Source organism: Lactuca virosa, chromosome 5 (assembly GCF_052849685.1).
Source record: "Lactuca virosa cultivar CGN04683 chromosome 5, Lactuca_virosa_CGN04683_v6, whole genome shotgun sequence".
Lineage (NCBI taxonomy): Eukaryota > Viridiplantae > Streptophyta > Magnoliopsida > Asterales > Asteraceae > Lactuca > Lactuca virosa.
The window spans coordinates 78,241,269-78,264,676 of NC_136430.1; the positions used below are offsets into that span (position 1 = coordinate 78,241,269).

General features: G+C 37.0%; 2 protein-coding genes across 3 annotated transcripts; one reads left to right on the plus strand and one right to left on the minus strand.

The window, feature by feature from the left end:
• The first annotated feature begins 716 nt into the window (after window positions 1-716).
• LOC145115227 (D-aminoacyl-tRNA deacylase-like) lies at window positions 717-2,810 on the plus strand. 2 transcript variants are annotated; one of them, XM_079051473.1, is made up of 9 exons: window positions 717-947; window positions 1,117-1,297; window positions 1,383-1,525; window positions 1,602-1,665; window positions 1,748-1,800; window positions 1,940-1,995; window positions 2,099-2,173; window positions 2,288-2,455; window positions 2,589-2,810. In XM_079051473.1, the coding sequence occupies exons 1-9, from the start codon at window positions 756-758 to the stop codon at window positions 2,674-2,676; spliced, it is 1,020 nt and encodes a 339-aa protein (XP_078907599.1). In that variant the 5' UTR covers window positions 717-755; the 3' UTR covers window positions 2,677-2,810. The 2 variants fall into 2 exon arrangements, with proteins under 2 accessions (XP_078907599.1, XP_078907600.1); XM_079051474.1 differs by having other exon boundaries at window positions 718-947; window positions 1,106-1,297.
• A 63-nt stretch (window positions 2,811-2,873) lies between these two features.
• On the minus strand, window positions 2,874-4,926 carry MPB2C (movement protein binding protein 2C). Its single transcript, XM_079051472.1, has 5 exons — window positions 4,531-4,926; window positions 4,162-4,245; window positions 3,645-3,980; window positions 3,365-3,583; window positions 2,874-3,275 (listed from the first exon to the last, which is right to left on the minus strand). The coding sequence occupies exons 1-5, from the start codon at window positions 4,765-4,767 to the stop codon at window positions 3,129-3,131; spliced, it is 1,023 nt and encodes a 340-aa protein (XP_078907598.1). The 5' UTR covers window positions 4,768-4,926; the 3' UTR covers window positions 2,874-3,128.
• Between the last annotated feature and the right edge of the window lie 18,482 nt (window positions 4,927-23,408).

Genomic DNA, 23,408 nt, shown 5'->3' on the forward strand with positions numbered 1-23,408 from the left:
AGGAATGTAAGAGACTTTATAGACTTTGGAGCATCATGGGGGAATTGTTCCAGAAAAAGAAATATATTGACAATGATCCTTTATTCTACCATTTGGAACATCTGGGTTGCTAGGAATGATAAAGTATTCAAAAAGCTTGGAGTCAATCCAACAAAAACTGCAGACTGCATCATATCTCAAGCATTTTTTTTTTTTGGAAACGACAAATGAATTAACAGAGCCTACACGTACTTTTAAACGTGCACCCCAGGTTCGAGCTCCGCAAAGCGGACAAACCCAGCCCCTGACGGGATTTCTAGGGAAAATTCCCCCACAAGGAGCATCTAAAGAGGATTTATGGAGTCCCAAAGATTCGAACATCCAACCTCACCCCACTGTGGGTTATAAACCCGGTACATCACTACCAGCTAGGCTGGAGATCATTTGTATATCTCAAGCATTTGAATGGAATAAGTACAGGGGCAATGGTCTAGAGAGCTGGACGGACTGGAATGTGTCCCCTCTTTTATAGTTAATCTCTCTTCCTAAAAAAAAATGATAATCCTCTGTTGTATTATCTCTTGGATGTTTTTGTATGCTTCCTATTTGTTCTTCACCTTTCATAGCTACTTGCTACTGATTGGTTTTTTATCTTTTATATAATTATTCACTGGGTTCAAAAAAAAATAAAATGAATAAACTCACTTTGTAAATTACTCTAAAACCTTATTTCCTTTGTCTAAAGAGATCGTATATTCACCAACCCGTTCGACGAAATGCCTTCGTCCTTAACTCGAAGACTAATTGGTTTCCCTACCCTCACATCCTCTCGCAAACATTGTTCAGGGGCACACTCCAGAAGGGCGATGGTGACTCTAGTGGTGGCCACCACCCTTGACCCGGCCTCTATCGGCCCCGCCTCCGCCCTCTTAGCCATGCCGGGCTGGCACCCCGGCCCATTTCTTCAGGTTAACCTCCACCTCATCTTCGTTATTTGTTCTACTGTTTTCTGTTTAACACAATTACATGAAATCCACAAAGAAAATGAACCATACAAAATTACCTTTCGAACAAAATCCGCATACTTATCGATTTCCAATCTTAATCTGTGGTTTTGATGTTAAAGATTTGGTATAGGACATGGCAAGTTTTGTGAACAAATACGTAAGGTTATTGAAACACGATAACTCCAGTATTACAGAGGATCACCTGGACAAACGGTGGGAGGCTGCCACCGGAGAGGTTGTCGATGACGTTATATTTCTTAGCAGACACACGGCTGCCTCAAAGCGACCTGCACTAACCATTCACCCAATCGGTACATCTGTTATCTAATTTACCATTGAATCAATTCAAGAGTTGGGTGCATTAAATGTTAATCATGGAGTATATTATATTTATAGGCGTTCCTCATTTAAGAGAAGATGAGGTGCCACCAGCTGGTGGCAAACCTGGATGGGCTGCACCTCCTAATACCCGAATGGGGCCATGGTTGAGACTATTAAAGGTCATTGCTGAATCACACAATCTGACTCCTGAATTTGAGGTAGTACATATAATGCTAGAAATTACTTTTTATGAACTTGTATATTGTTGTTTATCTTCTTTTGTTTTTGGTATAGGTTACATTGGAGGCCACACATCATGGACCTGTAATTGATTCGCCCACCATGTTTGTGGAAATTGGTATGCAAAAGAAAATTGATCATTTGATCAAAGTCATTGGAAAAAGATTAATGCTACAGTTTTGATGTTTTTATTGTATTAGGTAGCACAGAAGAGTACTGGAAGAGGCAAGATGCAGCACAAGCTATTGCTCTAGTTCGGTATCTCTTTGAGCATAATCTTGACTTTGCTATATAATAATGTTGTTATATATTTGTAATACCCTTTTGAGTGTAAAAAAATATGCCTAATGAAGAATATTGTATGATTCTTTGTTTATAATTTTGCATTGAAGTTAGTTTGGAAAGGACTGGGGCTCGATGGAGGGGTTCCTGTTGGAGATTGGCATAGGTGATGATCATCTTGTCTTTAGTTTTTTCACAAAAGTTTGAAGTACACATTGGAACAAAATGTGCAACATTTCTTACTATTTTGCTTAAATTTGATGGTGTAGGAATAATGGAAAAGGCAAAATCCTTCTAGGGTTTGGTGGTGGACACTATGTCCCAAGGCATATGGATGTTGTTATGTAAGTTTACCCATACAAAGACTTAACAAGATAAGAAAAAAAAGTCCTTAAGTCATATCCTCGTTAAGTCCATTAAGTCAAAAAGAAACAACACCTAAGTGTCTTCTTTTTCAGGAAAAATGATATTTGGGTTGGGCACCTAATTTCGGGATATTCATTGCTAATGGAAGACAATGGAGATGCTGGAATAGGTGGAACATGGAGGGAAGCAATCAAAGTTGCATATCAAGTTACAAAAAAAGCCTTCCCAGGGGGTGAAGTTCTTGCTCATCTTGATCAAAAGTAAGTATTTTTCTTTAACAAGATTCCAAGTTAAGCTTTTTTTTGTCCACAAGTTTTATTTATTTGTATATCAAAGTTTGTTTGTTTTAGATACAATCAAAGATAGTTTAACTTGTCCTTAATCTGAATGCAGGAGCTTTAAAAGTTGGCAAAAAAATGCCATTTTGAGCTTCTTGAAAGAAGAGAATATAAACGTTGGCAAGCCTTCTGATTTTTGCTGATTGTTTCATGAAATTACAAAATCCATCAACATTGATGGTCTGATGGCATATTTATTCTTTGGGTACTTTACACCAAATTGTTACACATTGATTAATTCATATATTGGAAACTCGATATATTATTTTCTTGACTATTTGATTTCTTTATGAAGCTACAATCTTTCAATCAACTTCATCATAAAAAAACAAACATGTCATTCATAAGTGAACATATTATCTTAAACTGACATAGTAAAAACACTAAATTATGACAAAAACTGTATACACACATGTTAGTACATTCTCTTTTCATTGTTTACTCAGAGAATGAGAAAATTTAAGTATTGCAAATGGATATGAAATCCCAAGTCACACAACTTTTAAAAGAATAAGATTACACCAAAGGGTAGGTAGGGTTTGCATGATATGACATCCACCATAACAACACTCCAAATCGTTGACTTTCTCAAAAGTCAACTTCTTAGAACAAAAGATTGCAGATGCAACCTTGCATTGGCAGCCATGGAAATCGACTCTTCATCTTGCTTCTCTTTTGCAGAAGCAATTGAAGCCATGTAAGCTTCTTGTGCCTCTTCCATTTTGCTAATATCCATATCATCCTGAAAATTATCACACATCAATTTAGAAATATAAAAAAAAAAAAAATCCTGAAGAATGTATATATATCATGAAATAGCATTTTGCTTACTATTTCAGGAAGGTGGGCATCATCGGGTGTGATATCATCATAACCTTGGTCCGAAAGGGTATAATTGTCATTTGACAAGCTTTCGAATAACAGTGTATATGATGACATCTCTCCTTGAAACGCATTCAGATCTTTGTGGAGCTTTTCCACCTTGTTCTTGGAAGTTGTTGCTTCCCACTGTAACCTCTCTACAGCTGCTTGTTTATCAGCAAGTTTAATCTGTGTAAAAAGACGATTTTAACCCTGTAAACCTCTGATGAAGGAAATTTTGCAAATTTACCTTGAGATCGGCTAATTGTGCCTGAGTAGAGCGTAGTAACAAATCCTTTTCTGCCAACTGATTTTTCATTTGATCAAGTGTGTTATGAACAGAATTAATTTCATTTTTTGAAGCTTCTGCTGACTTCAAGATTTCATCTTTTTCCAACAACTGTTTTTGCAGATCCTCCACTTTCTCTCTCAATTCAGTCAACTCTTCCCTTTCCTTGGTCAAAATTGCATTTGAGGAAAACATGGAAAACCCATCAGCTCCTCCATCTTGTTCATTGCCACCACCATTTTCCCTGCGCTTTTTTCCAGGAATTGACTGAGCATTTCTACCTTTTGCATCAGTCATCTGGACAAAAAGTAAATCAAGAAACATAAGGAATTTTTTACTGCATTCCTATTGTTAAGCACTAAATGGGATAAAAATGGTATCGTTTAAGAAACTAAAAGAGTAAACCTTGCAACTTATGGAATTGACATAAATGAAGCCAAGAGTTATTCTATTTCTACATCCATATGACAAGAATTACCTTATAAGACATTGATTCTCTCGAAGGTGTCTTCGTGTAGATCATTGACCCCCTACGAGTGTATGAACTGGTTGCCTTTCGATCCTACAAAGATCAATATACCCCATTCGGAAATTAGAAGTTTGAACATTTGGGGAGAAAGCCAGTTCAGGAAAAACCTAATTGAATCCGAGTGTATATGACCACATAATAAATCAAAAGATGAAGAAACCCTAATTTAATCGAAATACATACGAAGACATCAGAAATCGAAAATTAAGAGAGGCATCTTGCGTTACTCGAAACGAATTTCAATAGAGGCCTAAAAATCGAAGTATTCATATACATGGATATGTAGTGTGTGTCAGTGAGTGAAAGAGAGCGACATACAATCAAAGACTGAACGAGTGGAACGATCTCGACAAGGTCATTGAAGAGAAGACGGTCGACATTTCCGGCGGCAGTAGTGGCGGTGGAATTTGAAAAGGCGGAAAGATTACGGCGGTGAGAAGGCGAAGAAGGTCGGAGATCTTCGCCGGAAAGCCATGAAGTTGGTTCTCCACCGCCAAAACCCAAATTAGCATTGTCCTGCTCCAAATCAAAGTGCTGAGATGACTGATGATACATTCCTGGATCTTCGTTTTCTTGAATTATGGCTTTCGAAATGAACCCAGAAACTGAAATTGAAACCCAAAAAAATCGATTTCGAAAAAGAAGAAGAAGAAAGCGTGAGGATTGGAAGAGGGTAAAAGAGGATGGGAGACTTTTGAAGGAAAATCAAAACCAACAATATTTCCTTTTCAAATTCAAAATTCTTATATCTAAATGGTAATTTTTAAAAGGGATATACGTAAGAAAATTTATTTACATTTTTTAGTTTTTACGGTTTATTTTTGTACACAACTTCTTAATTTGACCCTTTTACCAAGGTTGTCAATATCGGGATCCTACGAAGGATCGTTTTTGGGTTTGCAAGATCGGGATCGGGATCCTAAGATCCTACAAAATAAAACATAATTTTAGTTATAGAAACTTCAAAATATTAGTCATAAATCACAACACAAAATTATAAATGGTAAATAGGTAAAGGGTAAAAGACATAAATTGGTAAAAATAATTTTCATTTGCAAAAAAAAAAAAATAATAATAATAATAAATAAAAAAAAATCAAAAGAAGGTAGGATCGGATCGGATCTCGATCCTACGATCTTACGATCCTACCTGCGATCCTACCCCAAATACGATCCAGATCGTTTTTCATACTTAGGATCGTAAGATCGTACGATCCTACGATCAGGATCGCGATTTTGACAACCATGCCTTTTACTTTTTCTTTTCACCGATTGCTTCATTTTCATTAAAAAAAAATTACAAAACCCCTTAGGTTTGTAAAGTTTTTATATGTTTTTGTTTTCCAATTTTAACCTAAGTATTTTTTTTTCAAGTTTTTAATTTTAACCTAAGTAATTTTTTTTTTCAAGTTTTTTTTGTTTAATCTGACCAAATATTTTTTGATAATCCTTATAAAATGTCTATAACATATAAATGCTTATTTATGTTTTTACTCTTGTATTATGAATCACAATAAATGTATTAGTAATGACAATGTATTTCAGTATCAATGTTTTTAGGGATTGTTAAAAATACCGACTTATAAATTTGCAGTAAAAATTTAATCTTATTTCTAATGTACAATGATTCCTAACAGGGAAATATAGGTTTGGTCAATAGGAGATTAGGAGAGACATTTCCCAAGTATGGGTTGCATCTACCTCTTGGAAGATGTGTAAGGTAACAACCTCATCTTACCTTGGTGGTAAAAGTATAAGTTGATCAACAGATGAAAGGAAAAAAAAAACGAACAAAGGAAACAGGAGAATAACAATAACAAAAGAAACTTGAAACTATTTGGTTAACAAGGTTTTCTATTTTCTGGAAAAACGTGGTTCTTAATTAAATATAGAGAACTCACAATACCCTATTTATACTAGGTCTAAAAGAGTTTGACCCTAATACAAAAACTTTGAAAGAAAGTAAAAAAAAAACAAAACAAAACAAAACTTTCTAAAATACGGCTACACATAAAATCTAATTAACCTAACAATCACCCCTTAATCGGATTGTTCATACCACTCGTTCACAACAGTGTTCAATTACCTTCTTTTCGATCCATCTCAATTCTCGACTTTTCTCGGACCCGACCTCCACCTCGGTCACATCCAAAGTCTTCTCTCAATCCATTTTGATTATTCATAACACCTTTCACATGTAACATGGCATCCCATTGGACACGTTCATTACCATGTCGACTTTTTTCGGATTCACGACCATTCCCCGGCCACATCCAAAGCCACCTGATTTGAAATCCAATGTCATAATGTTCACATCGTGTTGTTTGTCCATTCCCTTCTTGTCTTGACAACCATACCTTTGCCGATCAATCATATTCCAAGAGATTTTTCCATCGAACGCCCTTGGTTCAACCTTCTCGCATATGTCGTGTGCATTCATAATCAACTTGACTTTGATTCCCCACGGATAATTCGTTGGAGTCAAAACCAGAACTTGAAACGACATCGAACATCCTTCTCTAACCATCGACATCCTATTCTTTATTTTGACAACCCCGACCTCTTTAATCAAACTTGTTCCGAGAGCACTTTTCCACCAAACAACAAGGCAAGATCATGACCACCTTTATCGTCTTCCGTCACCCGCAAAAACGAACGAATCAAAGCCACCCGCTTTGATGTCTTCCTGTCCGTTTATTCTGCGCCTCCAGTTAGTCTCTCGCTACCTTTAAACAAGCCTGATTAAGAGAAATCGGGGTTGCTTGCAACCAAAACCAAATCACACCCCCTTCAACGTAACTTGATTCTGTCACACCCCCGAACCAGACGGCGGAAACGTCCGAGGGCTCGTGTGACTTAAATTGAAATATCATCACAATGAATATACATGAAACATAACATAAACATCACCATGCATTAATGCATTACAACCGTCATTGTTCACATCAAGTACATTGTTTACATTACATAATCCAAAACATAACTTGTTTATCGATTGACATCACACAAAAGACGTTCAGAAACACGCTTGATAATTCTTCATTCTAACGGTTACCTGAGAACACAAGTTATTTTGAAAACGGTCAACATATATAATGTTTGTGAGTTCATAAGCAGGTTTGATGTGAAAATGTTTTGTATTGTTTGTAAAACCCAGAAAATTCGATATTTTATGTAACAGAAATTGTTTACAAAAAAATGTGATGATCCATAAGTATACGTGTATATGATTTCAAAACATGTAAAAGTGAAATGCCTTTCATAATAGTTCCTTGTATTATAGTTGTTGTAAGTAGAAGTCAATAATGTTGTTCCCCGGAAAACCCGATGTTTTCCGAATATAAAAGGTATGATAGTTTTTATTATTGTATAATCTCTTTGCATCGTCACAGCGTATGAATATGATTTCCCATGATTACTTAGATGATAATGGATCTCTATGTGAGTTGTTATAACCATGCATAATAATGACTAATTCGCCTGTCTTGGCATTTTATCGAATGCCGGTCTTGAATTAAGATTTTGTCACCCTAGACTGGCCGGGTCTAACTGTAGCGAACAGCTCAGGTGTGGGGGAGTCACCCCCGTATAGATCTATACACAAACTCTCGCTCTCCCTCCAGGAAACTCTGATTATAACTACAGACTACGACCGAAACTTATTGGTTCCACCCGTTATTTCTCACTAAATCCAAATGAAATTGAATAACATTGTTTTACAATCCCGATTTATGTTTACGTGAATATAAGGTAAGCCTAACAGACAAAGAAAAGAGGACAACGGAGGCCCACTAACTTTGTATGTTAATACAGGCTGTCGAGTATGCTATGGACACATTATAGCCCATTAAGCATATGATGAATGTTTAGGACCATATTAGCAATGCAAATGGGCCACTAAGGCCCAATAGCATGTTAAAGTTGATAAAGGCCCATTAGGTATGTAATTGGGTCACCGAAAGCCCAATAAACACGTGTGAATATATTGGGCCCAATTATCATGATATTGGGCCATAAAGACCCAATAGCACGAACAGAAGATTTTTAAGCCCAATCATTGAATCATTTTTAGTTTATCAATTTTAAGTTCGTAGTGTAGGTATTTGTAGTAAGCTAAATGTTTATTCGAAGTGTTAAAATACTTTGACGTTTGATTTATAACGAAGCTTGGTTATATATATATATATATATATATATATATATATATATATATATATATATATATATATATATATATATATGAACATTTTTAAAAACCATGCGTTATAAACTCGATATTTTTAACCCAATAATTTAATATTTGTCTATTCGGCCCAAAAACGTTTAGTTTGACCACTTCAGGCCCTTTATATATAAAAATGGCACTTTTAGTCCCTTTTTATGAAAATTGACATTTTTGATCCTTAGACCATTTTTCTTGAGATTTTCGACCCAAACTTTATTTAAATAATAATTTCAGCCCAAAACTATTGTATTTGCCATTTCCAGCCCTTATTTGTAAAAAAGTTTACATTTTTGGCCCAAATTCCGTAAGTTTTACAATTTTGACCCCAAAATCAAAAACTTTGCATTTTTAGTCAAATTTTTGCATCAAAGTCATTTTCAGCCACTAAAATAGTTTATTCACGTTTTAGACTCATATTTTGATAAGTTTAGCACTTCAGCCCCCAAAACTCTTCATTTTTCGCAACTTTGGGCCCAAAAACCCGTGAGGCCCAAATGTAAGCCCAATAAGTTATAATTTATGTTTTTGACCCCTAGAAAAGTGTTATTTTCATAGAAGTCAGATTTTTATGTAAATAACACTATTTTATCCTTGTAAAACCGAAAATATCATATTTTACCCAAATCTTTGTTATTTTTGCAAAAATGACACTTATAAGGATTTTTGACTTTGTTTTCACTTCTTAAGCCTAAAGACTCTTAGATCTTTGAAGTATGTTGTTTATTATGTTATTTGTTTATGTGTCCTTCACATTTTAGCCATAGATTTCAAGATATAGCAATTAATATCATATTTTCACAACACAAACCAAAGAAATCACATATAACAAGCATACACACATAGATCAACACATAACACTTGTATTCTCCCCCCCCCAAAACAAGTAAAAATCAAAAACAAGGGGGTATGAACTCACCTTGCTTAGTTGCTCACGGTTTTGAAGAAGAAATGGAAGAGGTTGATGTGATTTTCGGCCCTAGTAAGCTTCTTGAGAGGACTTTGGTTTAGATGGATTCTAAGGAGTAGATCACGAATTTTGCATGAGTTAAGAGGAGATATTTGATGAAATAAAGAAACTAAGCCATGGTTTAGATGGTTGTTGTTGTGAGTGTTTGAGAGAAAATTCAAGTGAGGTGTGTGTGTGTGTGTGTGTGTGATCCTCGGCCGAAGATAAGAAGAAGAGAGGGAGGAGAGAAGTAGTGAGGTGATAGATGCATGGGGATGTGAGAATGGTGCATGGATATCCCCCATATAATTTTGAGGTGTCACCCCCCCCCCCTTAATAACCCATTAGTCTTATTTCTCTCTTTTTTTTATTATCTTGGGCCGAATTCTTGGGCTAGGAGGAAGGAGGTAATTTAATTTGGCCCACTTATTATCTTGGTTCGAAATTATGAGGTCCATAAAGAAGTTTTCGGCCCATTGGGCCTTTAGGGTAGTTTACGGCCCAATTTGCATAAAAGAATGAATTTTATGGCCCATTAGGGCTAATTAGATTTGTTATGGCCCAACAAGGTTAATTAGGCTAGTTATGGCCCAATAAGGCTTATTGGAGTAGTTTATTCCATTTTAGGCCCAATATGGCCCAAAATGTCAAATCTCATGAAGGTAGGTTGAATTAGAGCCCAATTAAGAGTTCTAAGCCCATACTAGTCAAATTGGAAACTTATTGGTCCATTAGGCCCAATAAGGAAATCCTAGTCCATAATGGATTTAAACCGGGATTTTTAGGGTTTCCAATCTTTTGTTGACCATTTGAAGTGTTTGTATAGAGTGTTTGATGGAATTTTGTTGTCATTGAATAAACATCATGCATGCTTTCAAGTTTTAGTTACAAATGTTATCCTTGTTAATGTTTACAAAAGCATTAGAATTTCCTGGTTGTGACATCATCCCCCCGTTAAAGGGAAATTCGTCCCGAAATTCTTTTTGAAGCTAGATTTGAGAATGTGAGAATAAGTGAGGGTACTTTTGTTTCATTTGGTCGTCGCGTTCCCATGTGAATTCCGGTCCACGCTTTGCGTTTCATCGAACCTTCGCAATCGAAATGCGACTTTGCTTAGTACGCTTCACTTCCCTGTCCATGATTTCAACTGGTTCCTCGATGAACAGGAGATTCTCGTTGATTTCGATTTCTTCCAATGGGATGACAAGAGTTTCGTCGGACAAGCACTTTTTCAGATTGGAAACATGGAACACGGGGTGTACGCTGCTGAGCTCAACAGGTAGCTGCAGCCTATAGGCCACTGGACCGATTCGAGCAAGAATCTCGAATGGCCCAATGTATCGTGGGTTTAATTTTCCCCATTTCCCGAAACGAATCACCCCTTTCCAGGGAGAGACCTTTAACAACACCCGATCCCCGACCTGAAATTCCAAGGGCTTTTGCCGTTTATCAGCATAACTCTTCTGTCGGTCTCGTGATTCTTGAAGTCGAGCTCTGATTTGAACTATCTTCTCTGTCGTTTCACGTATGATTTATGGCCTTGTTAAAGCATTGTTTAGTGTTTGTCCTCTTGCTAGCTGAGTGTCACCCACCTCAGCCCAACACAACGGTGATATACATTTACGCCCATATAATGCTTCAAAAGGAGCAACTTTGATGCTTGTGTGATAACTGTTGTTGTACGAAAACTCAATTAAAGGCAAGTGGATATCCCACGACCTTCCAAAGTCTATCACACATGCTCGAAGCATATCTTCAAGCATTTGAATGGTTCGCTCACTTTGACCATCCGTTTGTGGGTGGTAAGCAGTGCTCATGTCGAGTTGTGTTCCCATAGCTTTCTGAAGTGATTGCCAAAAGCGTGAAGTGAATCTACTATCTCGATCTGAGATGATAGATATTGGCACTCCATGGAGTCTCACAATTTCCTTGATGTAGATTCTTGTCAATCGCTCCATCTTGTATGTCTCCTTTATTGGCAGGAAGTGGGCAGATTTCGTCAACCTATCGACTATTACCCATATGGCATCCAATCCATCAGTTGTCTTGGGTAATTTGGTCACAAAGTCCATGGTAACCCTTTCCCATTTCCACTTGGGTATTACCGGCTGTTGTAATAGTCCCGAGGGCTTTTGATATTCTACCTTCACTTTAGCGCAAGTGAGGCACTTGCTAACGTAAGTGGCAATTTCTGCCTTCATGTTAGGCCACCAATAATATTGCTTGATATCCAGGTACATTTTATCTGAACCCGGATGGATGGAGTATCGTGTCCTATGAGCCTCATTCATGACTACCTCTCTGAATCCCCCAAGTTGAGGGACCCAAATTCGGTTCATGAAATAATATATTCCATCCTCCTTGACTTCGAAGTTCTTTTCCATTCCACGTAACGCTTCGCTTGTTCTGTTTTCTGTCTTCATGGCATCAGACTGAGCTTCTTTGATTTGCGATAATAGATGGGATTGAATGGTTATTGAAAGAGTTTTCATGCGACGATTCGAGTATTCTTTTCGACTCAAGGCATCAGCTACCACGTTAGCCTTGCCTGGGTGGTACTTGATTTCACACTCGTAATCGTTTAACAGCTCAACCCATCTTCGCTGCCTCATGTTTAACTCTTTTTGATTTAAAATGTATTGGAGGCTTTTGTGGTCGGTGAAAATGGTGCACTTTGTACCATAAAGGTAGCGCCTCCAAATCTTCAGATCAAATACCACAGCTCCCAATTCTAGATCATGGGTGGTATAGTTCACCTCATGTGTTTTTAGTTGTCGGGATGCATAAGCTATCACCTTCCCACGTTGCATGAGTACACAACCTAAGCCCTGATTCGAAGCATCACAGTAAACTACGAAGTCCTCAGTTCCCTCTGGTAATGATAGTACAGGTGCACTACAGAGAGCTCGTTTCAGAGTTCGGAAGGCAACCTCCTGCTTTTCTGTCCATTCAAATGGTACACCATTTTGTGTAAGCATGGTAAGAGGCTTGGCTGTTCTGGAGAAGTTCTGGATGAATCTTCTGTAATAGCCTGCGAGACCCAGAAATTGACGAATTTCTGTGGGTGTCGTTAGGACTGTCTATCCTTCAATAGCTTTGATCTTAGAAGGGTCCACATGTATCCCTTCTTGGATGACAACATGACCTAAAAAGTTTACGCTACGGAGCCAGAACTCACACTTAGAGAGTTTTGCGTATAACTTTTTGGCTCTCAAGGTTTCCAAGATTTGTCGGAGATGTCGACCATGTTCCTCTTTGCTTCGGGAATAGACTAGGATATCGTCGATGAAAACGATGACAAAGTTGTCGAGGAATGGTCGGCAAACTCGATTCATCAGGTCCATAAATGCGGCAGGGGCACTCGTTAGACCGAAGGGCATTACAACAAATTCATAATGTCCATAGCGAGTTCAGAAAGCGGTCTTGGGGATATCCTCCTCCCGGACCTTGAGCTAATGATAGCCGGATCACAGATCTATCTTAGAGAAATAATTTGCTCCTTGAAGCTAGTCGAACAGATCGTCAATTCGTGGTAGTGGGTAGCGATTTTTGATAGTGAGCTTATTCAGCTCTCTATAGTCGATGCACGTCCTAAAGGATCTGTCCTTCTTCTTAACAAAAAGGACCGGAGCTCCCCAAGGTGAGAAGCTGAGTCGGATGAATTCTTTGTTCAAGAGTTCGCTGAGTTGGCTTGACAATTCTTGCATCTCCGCAGGAGCCAACCTATAGGGCGATTTGGTGATGGGTGTAGCTCCTGGAACAAGGTCGATTCGGAACTCGACTTGTCGTTCTGGGGGTATCCCCGGAAGATCTTCAGGAAAGATGTCAGGGAAATCGCAAGCCACTGGGATGTCTCGAATATTAATCTCTTCCTTGGATTTATCCACGATGTGAGCCAGAAACGCAAAGTCCTTCTTTTGTAGACACTTATGTGCCTTAATACATGAGATAAGACGAAGGTTCGTACTGGGTTTGTCTCCGTATATGATTAGGTTTTCGTGGTTAGGGAGATGAAGGCGAACGGCCTTCTCGCGACACATAATTTCGGCATGATGGGGGCTCAACGAATCCATGCCGATAATCACATCAAAACTCCTAATAGTTACAAGCATCAAGTTTATTTGAAATGCGTGGTGATTTAAGGTTAGGGTACATCCTACGTAGATTTCCCCAGTTGATTCTGTTTTCCCATTAGCCATTTCCACCGTAAAGGTTTCATTAAGCTTTTGGGGTTGTTGTTTTAGCAAATGTTTGAATTTATTACTCACAAAACTCCGCTCTGCCCCGGTATCAAACAGGATGCATGCATATGTGTTGTTAAGGAGAAACGTACCAGTGACAACAACGGGATCCTGAACCGCTTCTCCTTGACCCATGGTCAGTACTCTCCCTGCTCCTCCATTCCCTTGGTTGTTGACATTGGGGCAGTTTCGACGGAAATGCCAGTCCTTCCACATCCATAACAGGTGTGGCTACCCCAGCGTTGTTGTCGTTGTTGTTGTTGGTGGTGTTGTTGTTGTTGTTGTTGTTGTTTTTGTTGTTGTTGCGGTTGTTGTTGTTGTTTCCCTGTTGTTGGTTCTGGGGAGGATAGGTCCTACAGTATTTTGTTGTGTGACCCTTTCGGTTGCAACTAGTACAATGCATCTCCCTGCATTCACCATTGTGATGGAGATTGCACTTGTTGCACTTTGGGAGATTTCCGGAATACTGCTTAGGGGCACTTGGGTGGATGAGGCTGGAGCATGTGGGGTGGAGGGAACTTGGGTGGTTGCAGCATGAACTGTCACTGTTTGTTGTTTCTTCGACAACTCTGAGCCTTGTCGTCCCTTCCTCTTGTTATTCTTTCCCTTTTTGTTATCACTCTCCTCTTGGTTAACAAAAGGGTATGCCTTAGGTTTGCCTTAGGTTTGAATCACACCCCCGAACCTGACGGCGGAAACGTCCGAGGGCTCGTGTGACTTAAATTGAAATATCATCACAATGAATATACATGAAACATAACATAAACATCACCATGCATTAATGCATTACAACCGTCATTGTTCACATCAAGTACATTGTTTACATTACATAATCCAAAACATAACTTGTTTATCGATTGACATCACACAAAAGACGTTCAGAAACACGCTTGATAATTCTTCATTCTAACGGTTACCTGAGAACACAAGTTATTTTGAAAACGGTCAACATATATAATGTTTGTGAGTTCATAAGCAGGTTTGATGTGAAAATGTTTTGTATTGTTTGTAAAACCCAGAAAATTCGATATTTTATGTAACAGAAATTGTTTACAAAAAAATGTGATGATCCATAAGTATACGTGTATATGATTTCAAAACATGTAAAAGTGAAATGCCTTTCATAATAGTTCCTTGTATTATAGTTGTTGTAAGTAGAAGTCAATAATGTTGTTCCCCGGAAAACCCGATGTTTTCCGAATATAAAAGGTATGATAGTTTTTATTATTGTATAATCTCTTTGCATCGTCACAACGTATGAATATGATTTCCCATGATTACTTAGATGATAATGGATCTCTATGTGAGTTGTTATAACCATGCATAATAATGACTAATTCGTCTGTCTTGGCATTTTATCGAATGCCGGTCTTGAATTAAGATTTTGTCACCCTGACTGGCCGGGTCTAACTGTAGCGAACAGCTCAGGTGTGGGGGAGTCACCCCCGTATAGATCTATACACAAACTCTCGCTCTCCCTCCAGGAGACTCTGATTATAACTACAGACTACGACCGAAACTTATTGGTTCCACCCGTTATTTCTCACTAAATCCAAATGAAATTGAATAACATTGTTTTACAATCCCGATTTATGTTTACGTGAATATAAGGTAAGCCTAACAGACAAAGAAAAGAGGACAACGGAGGCCCACTAACTTTGTATGTTAATACAGGCTGTCGAGTATGCTATGGACACATTATAGCCCATTAAGCATATGATGAATGTTTAGGACCATATTAGCAATGCAAATGGGCCACTAAGGCCCAATAGCATGTTAAAGTTGATAAAGGCCCATTGGGTATGTAATTGGGTCACCGGAAGCCCAATAAACATGTGTGAATATATTGGGCCCAATTATCATAATATTGGGCCATAAAGACCCAATAGCACGAACAGAAGATTTTTGAGCCCAATCATTGAATCATTTTTAGTTTATCGATTTTAAGTTCTTAGTGTAGGTATCTGTTGTAAGCTAAATGTTTATTTGAAGTGTTAAAATACTTTGACGTTTGATTTATAACGAAGCTTGTTTATATATATATATATATATATATATATATATATATATATATATATATATATATATATATATATATATATATATATATATATGAACATTTTTAAAAACCATGCGTTATAAACTCGATATTTTTAACCCAATAATTTAATATTTGTCTATTCGGCCCAAAAACATTTTGTTTGACCATTTCAGCCCCTTTATATATAAAAATGGCACTTTTAGTCCCTTTTTATGAAAATTGACATTTTTGATCCTTAGACCATTTTTCTTGAGATTTTCGACCCAAACTTTATTTAAATAATAATTTCAGCCCAAAACTATTGTATTTGCCATTTCCAGCCCTTATTTGTAAAAAAGTTTACATTTTTGGCCCAAATTCCGTAAGTTATACAATTTTGACCCCAAAATCAAAAACTTTGCATTTTTAGTCAAATTTTTTGCATCAAAGTCATTTTCAGCCACTAAAATAGTTTATTCACGTTTTAGACTCATATTTTGATAAGTTTAGCACTTCAGCCCCCAAAACTCTTCATTTTTCGCAACTTTGGGCCCAAAAACCCGTGAGGCCCAAATGTAAGCCCAATAAGTTATAATTTATGTTTTTGACCCCTAGAAAAGTGTTATTTTCATAGAAGTCATATTTTTATGTAAATAACACTATTTTATCCCTGTAAAACCGAAAATATCATATTTTACCCAAATCTTTGTTATTTTTGCAAAAATGACACTTATAAGGATTTTTGACTTTGTTTTCACTTCTTAAGCCTAAAGACTCTTAGATCTTTGAAGTATGTTGTTTATTATGTTATTTGTTTATGTATCCTTCACATTTTAGCCATAGATTTCAAGATATAGCAATTAATATCATATTTTCACAACACAAACCAAAGAAATCACATATAACAAGCATACACACACAGATCAACACATAACACTTGTATGCTCCCCCAAAAACAAGTAAAAACCAAAAACAATGGGGTATGAACTCACCTTGCTTAGTTGCTCACGGGTTTGAAGAAGAAATGGAAGAGGTTGATGTGATTTTCGGCCCTAGTAAGCTTCTTGAGAGGATTTTGGTTTAGATGGATTCTAAGGAGTAGATCACGAATTTTGCATGAGTTAAGAGGAGATTTTTGATGAAATAAAGAAACTAAGCCATGGATCTAAGTACCAACTTACCAAGGATGATGATTTTTATGGAAAAACCTTCTTGAAATGCCCTGGATCTCGAAATTTGTGAGAGGAAATGAGGGGTTGTTGTAGTGAGTGTTTGAGAGAAAATTCAAGTGAGGTGTGTGTGTGTGTGTGTGATCCTCGGCCGAAGATAAGAAGAAGAGAGGGAGGAGAGAAGTAGTGAGGTGATAGATGCATGGGGATGTGAGAATGGTGCATGGATATCCCCCATATAATTTTGAGGTGTCACCCCCCCCCTTAATAACCCATTAGTCTTATTTCTCTCTTTTTTTTATTATCTTGGGCCGAATTCTTGGGCTAGGAGGAAGGAGGTAATTTAATTTGGCCCACTTATTATCTTGGTTCGAAATTATGAGGTCCATAAAGAAGTTTTCGGCCCATTGGGCCTTTAGGGTAGTTTACGGCCCAATTTGCATAAAAGAATGAATTTTATGGCCCATTAGGGCTAATTAGATTTGTTATGGCCCAACAAGGTTAATTAGGCTAGTTATGGCCCAATAAGGCTTATTGGAGTAGTTTATTCCATTTTAGGCCCAATATGGCCCAAAATGTCAAATCTCATGAAGGTGGGTTGAATTAGAGCCCAATTAAGAGTTCTAAGCCCATACTAGTCAAATTGGAAACTTATTGGTCCATTAGGCCCAATAAGGAAATCCTAGTCCATAATGGATTTAAACCGGGATTTTTAGGGTTTCCAATCTTTTGTTGACCATTTGAAGTGTTTGTATAGAGTGTTTGATGAAATTTTGTTGTCATTGAATAAACATCATGCATGCTTTCAAGTTTTAGTTACAAATGTTATCCTTGTTAATGTTTACAAAAGCATTAGAATTTCCTGGTTGTGACAGATTCCCACTGCGTCTGCCCCACAGCGAAAGGCTACACTTTTCTTGAAACCGACTCTCAAACCGGCCGCCTACGTCTTCACGATCCCTAGGCTCTAATAACAAGTGTAAGGTAACAACCTGATGTTACCTTGGTGCTCAAAGTATAAGTTGATCAACAGATGAAAGGAAGAAAAAACGAACAGATGAAATAGGAGAATAACAAGAACAAAAGAAATTTGAAACTACTTGGTTAACAAGGTTTTTTATTTTCTAGAAAAACTTGGTTCTTAATTAAATATAGAGAAATCATAATACCCTATTTATACTAGGTCTAAAAGAGTATAACGCTAATACAAAAACTTGGAAAATGTGTAAAAAAACATAATTTCCCAAAAATACCCCTACACATAAAGTCCGATTAACCCAACAAGATGTATTGCACAATTTTGTTACACTCACTGATAGGGGTGCAAACGAGTCGAGCCGAGACCGAGCTTGGTCAGGCTCGACTTGGGCTCGTTTAAGTTATATGAGGCTCGAGCTCGAGCTCGACTCCATTTGAGCTTTCTTGTACTGAGCTCGGTTCGATCTCGTAAAGAATTGTACAAGTTCGACTCGTTTTTTTATCTAACGTGCCTAAATAAGCTTAAGCTCGGTTCGAGCTCGTTAAGAAGCTTGTTTACTACTACCCTAAATCCCTAATTACCCAAATATTTTTTATTTTAATATATAAAAAAATTATAAATGATATTATATATAGGCTCGTTAGGCTGGTGAGCCTAGTTGAGCTTAGTGCTATAAGCTCGTTTAATAAACAAGCTTATTATTAAGCTCGAGCTCGGCTCGGGCTCGTTTAAAATCGGTTTCGAGTCGAGTTTTCAGCGAGCCGATCCCAAGTAGCTCACGAGTAGCTTGGCTCGTTTGCATCCCTACTCACTAATTATAGGTTTTATAATTTTACAGCCACCATTTGTTACATAAGTTTACAATATTACATGAACACTTAAAAATAGGGTTGTTCGCTATTTGGATAAAACTGAACTGTCCAATTGGATAATTTAAATTTGACTATTTGATTTGGATATTTAGATTTTTGAATTGGTTTTCAGCAAAATCGAATTATTACTTTGGATTTCGGATTGGTTTTGATTTATAAAATACGAACCGAATAGTCCAAAAAACCGAATAACAATTAATTAATTAATTATTTTTAATATATATCTATAAATATTTATTGTTTTGTTATTTTTTTCAAATAGATTTAAAAAGTTTCAACTAATAAAAAACCTTAATATTTATTCTCTCTCAAAAGTTTTTTATCTATAATATGTAAAACGTTAATAGATTTTTTTAGTAGTTGTCTATAAACTTTAAACCACAACTAAGTTATTTGTTGTTTTTTTTTTCTTTTATAAAGTTGGGTAGTATCTAATTATATGTGGTTTTAAAAAATATTCCGATTTTTGAAAACCGAATTATAAAAATTGATCAAACCAAATTATAATTTGATTGAATCGGATCGGATTTGAATTCAGCTTAAACTATTTAGATTTATGTTTTGAAAACCAAAATCAATTTGGATTCACTTGATTGAATCAGATCGAGCCGATCCATCCAAACGAACACCCTACTTAAAAAAAAAAAAGAACTTAATATATTTTAAATCATAATGAAATATTGATAAGCGTATGAGTAGTAATATAAAAAATAAAATGGTAAACTTTCAGTGTAGGTAGGTACCATATTAAGGTGGCCTATGCTATCATAGACAAAGCTAGGACAACATGTTCTTGAAATTCGATTATATCATGTAATTCGAATTATTTTCTATATTTTTCTCCGGTATATAAAAGAATTATTTTCCATAATCTTCTCCATCATATATAAAATACGTACATTGTGGCTAAGCTATACGTGGGCCAAAATACATAAAGGGCTATATGAATGGTGGTTGGTTTGAAAATCGGACTAAAAGTCTTATGTACCGGATAATTCGTTTAGAGTCGTGTAGTAAGGCTCTTTATAATCGTGCATGATCATATACATTTGTTGAACAACATATATAATGTATAGTATGGTGCACGGGCATCACATTGATTTTGAGGGTTTTGTACGAAAAATTAAAATGGTTATATATATATATATATATATATATATATATATATATATATATATATATAGAAACAGGATCGGATGAGGACTCATTTAAAAGTGAGAACTTGTGAGAACACCTTAAAAAAATTGAAAAAAAATCTAAAAAAAATAAAAATTATAAAATCGAGCATAGATTTATGTCCGAGAGAAAAAAAATTTGAAATTTTTTTTTGGATCATTAAAATTGAATCATGGATCATAATGATGCAAAATAAAAAATTAAAATTGAATCATGGATCAATTTTAATGATGTAATTTTTTTTTCCAATTTTTATTCTCCCGGACATAGATCTATGCTCGATTTTATGATTTGTATTTTTTTTTAATTTTTTTAAGGTGTCCTCACGAGTCCTCACTTTAAAATGAGTCCTCACAGGAATCGGACCATATATATATATATATATATATATATATATATATATATATATATATACACACACACACACACACACACTAGCAATCTACCCGCGCAAAGTGGCGGGGGCGTAAGTTTTTTCGGTGATATGTTTTCTTTACAAAAATGTTATGTTCCAAAAGAAAGTATATGTCGAAGACAATATAATCAAACTATGTTGTTATTTGTTACATGATACATCAAATAACCAATAAAAAGAAACCGGTCAAGGCGGCACAAAATATTAAATGTTTAAGCCGTTCAAACAAAAATAATAGAATTATATAAGAATACACAAAATATGAAAATGTGTAATAACACATGACTGATTATACATTATTAATCATGCAACACTTCTTTATACACCACATTTGCTGTATAAACTGCATCACCTTTTAAATTTTCGTTAGACATCACTAACACTTTTGTATTGCAACAAGAAACCCCTCTAGACAATGCAACATAAAGTTGGCCATGTAAGAATACTGGGTTTGGAAGATAGATACCTACATTTAAAATTGTTTGTCCCTGAGCTTTATTGATTGTCATCACAAAGCACAATCGAATAGGAAATTGTTTCCTCTTCAGCTTGAATGGGAACATGTCATCATCAGATGGACATAAAGGAATCTTAGGCAAAAATATCCTCTTTCCAGCATGTTGACCAACAGTTATTTCTGCATCAATGACATTATATTGAAAGCTTTTGCATATCAATCGGGTGTCATTACAAAATCCATTTGTTGGGTCAATATTCCGTAACAGTATTATCGTGCATCCAACTTGTAACGTCCCAAAAATAAAACCCGAAAATTTTTCATTTTTAGATTAATAAAATAGTAAACCATATCATTGTCATAGAACCAAGGTAAACAAATTGCATCAATACATCATCAATCATCAGAGTAAATCACAAAATACAGAATCATGTGGTGTGTGCTCTGCAATCATCCCGGGCTCTTCTTCCCTTTGGAACCAAAAGTACCTGAAACATAACCTGAAAACCGTAAGCACAAAGCTTAGTGAATTCCCCAACATACCACATACCATACATAAGTAAACACATAACAGGCCCCGCCCAATGAGTGGACCGGGCCCCGCCCAAACTCGCATAACGGGCCCCGTCCACTGAGTATAATGGGCCCCGCCCAAACTCACATATCGGGCCCCGCCCACTGAGTATAACGGGCCCGCCCAAACTCGCATAACAGGCCCCGCCCAACATACAAATCATATAAGCACATACGCATACAAGAGTCACACAGACATCTAGTATCCTAGCATCACTAATCATGGGCCGACAATGGTGCCTTAGACCCGCTAAACATGGTGAGGAAACTCACCTCGCACTGCTGAATCTCACGGATAAATCTCTAGCCGTTGGCCCACTAAAAATTTGCACGCTATAATCACAAAACATCATCCAATTAATAATTGGATCCTGACTCACCCTAAGAGTCCAAACTAGGGTAAAAGACCTTTTTACCCTTCCCTATATTTTGCCTAAGGCCCAAGCCCAATCCAAATTGTCCAAAGGCCCAAATTCTAAAATAATCACCCAAGACTCACTTTGGCCCAATTTTCCAAATTGGGCCCAAACCCCTTCATGGGCCTTAAACCAAGGTCCAAAAATATTCTTAGCCCAAAACAATATTCTTACGGCCCAAAATAAAGCCCTAGACTCCTAAGGTCCAAAATGAAGCCCAATACCGAAAATCCCAACTTCGGCAGCCCACTGTTGAGTACGTGGGGCATACTCAGCTTGTACGCTAAACGTACTTGCTTTAGGGCTTATACGCACGACGTACCAGTTTGTACGCCCAACATACTCCCCCTGTTTGGCCAAATTTTTCATTCAACTCTTAAATGGTTAAGACTTCACTCCAACACTCAGATATGACTTTCTTAAGGTAGTTTATCACGTAAAGTTGCCAACTTTACATGCATGCATGGCTTAATGAGGCTCTTAAAGCTCAAAAGGACTGAACCAATGACTTAATGCATGCATGAGACCACCAATACCATAAAGTTTGCATTTTGATGCCTAAGGAACCCTCAAAATGTCCAGATCTACAAGGTTTAGCTTCTAAAACGGATCAAGACCAACCAAAAGGGACCAAAAAGGACCATAACAAGCTAAAGAGTAGATCAAAGCAAAGAGTAGACAATGTATGGACTTTATACCTCAAAAGTCACCAAAAGATGGAGCTAATTCTAGATCTCTAAGCTCCCCTCCAAGGAACGAGTCTTCCAACTTCTTCTTCTATCACTTCAAAGAGAACAACACCCACCAAAGATCAAAACCAAAGCTCAAGAGCACCTCACAAAGCAAATGGACGAATTAGCGTTTTCAAGGGTAAGGAGGCTGAGTAAACATGTCTAAAAGAGGATATCACATGGATTATTTAGGGTGCAACTGTAACATCCGGATTCCCAGGTATGTTATTTAATTAGTTATTTATTTTGAGGTTCATTGATCTACTCGACGAGTTGGTGCTATAACTCGCCGAGTAGAAGCGGGGTGGCCACGTGGGTTTAATGATCTACTCGACGAGTCCGAGAGTAGACTCGCCGAGTAGGCGCTGAGAGTGAAAACCCTAGATCCCCGGGTTTGAGAACTATTTAAAGGCACATATAGCCTCCTTTGCGGCCACCTTCCCCAGAGAAAAACCTAACCTGCCCTTTTTGTTGCATAGAGAGAGAGAGGTCATCTTGAGCATTCTTGAGCTTTTTTTGGAGGAAAGATTGGAAGAATTGGTGGATCTAATCAAGAGGAGGCTGTGGATCTTGCATTCTTCTATCATTAGTTGCTATTCAGAGGTATAAAGCTATCATCTTGACCTCTTGTTTGTTAGATCCCATTTTTGGGAGCTTTTAGGGTTTTCTTCCAATCATCTTATGTTCTCGAGTTAATTGAGCATGGTCTGAGGTTAGGACCTCAGATCTAGTATATAGGAGGCCTTGAGAGCCCAAAAATCCAAGCTTTATTGAGCTAGAGGCAAGCTCATGTGCATCCAACCTTCTTTGGAGCTTGTAATGGCATATTGGAGCAAATATGCCATGCATGAACGTAAAGATCGAAGCTTTACGTGACATTCGAACCTAGGGAGTCTAGATCTAGAGTTTGGAGTGATAGATCTACCCTAAAACGTCTGAATGGGAATATAGACTGGATGAACTCGACGAGTCCATGA

Excerpts from the sequence above, each read along its gene's own strand:
- LOC145115227 (XM_079051473.1), top strand. The coding sequence starts at position 756 with ATGCCTTCGTCCTTAACTCGAAGACTAATTGGTTTCCCTACCCTCACA. Across the intron at positions 2,174-2,287 it reads AGGCATATGGATGTTGTTAT|GAAAAATGATATTTGGGTTG; the intron begins GTAAGTTTACCC and ends CTTCTTTTTCAG. Across the intron at positions 2,456-2,588 it reads CTTGCTCATCTTGATCAAAA|GAGCTTTAAAAGTTGGCAAA; the intron begins GTAAGTATTTTT and ends ATCTGAATGCAG.
- MPB2C (XM_079051472.1), bottom strand. The coding sequence starts at position 4,767 with ATGTATCATCAGTCATCTCAGCACTTTGATTTGGAGCAGGACAATGCT. Across the intron at positions 3,981-4,161 it reads GAGAATCAATGTCTTATAAG|ATGACTGATGCAAAAGGTAG; the intron begins GTAATTCTTGTC and ends CTTTTTGTCCAG. Across the intron at positions 3,276-3,364 it reads ATGCCCACCTTCCTGAAATA|GATGATATGGATATTAGCAA; the intron begins GTAAGCAAAATG and ends GATAATTTTCAG.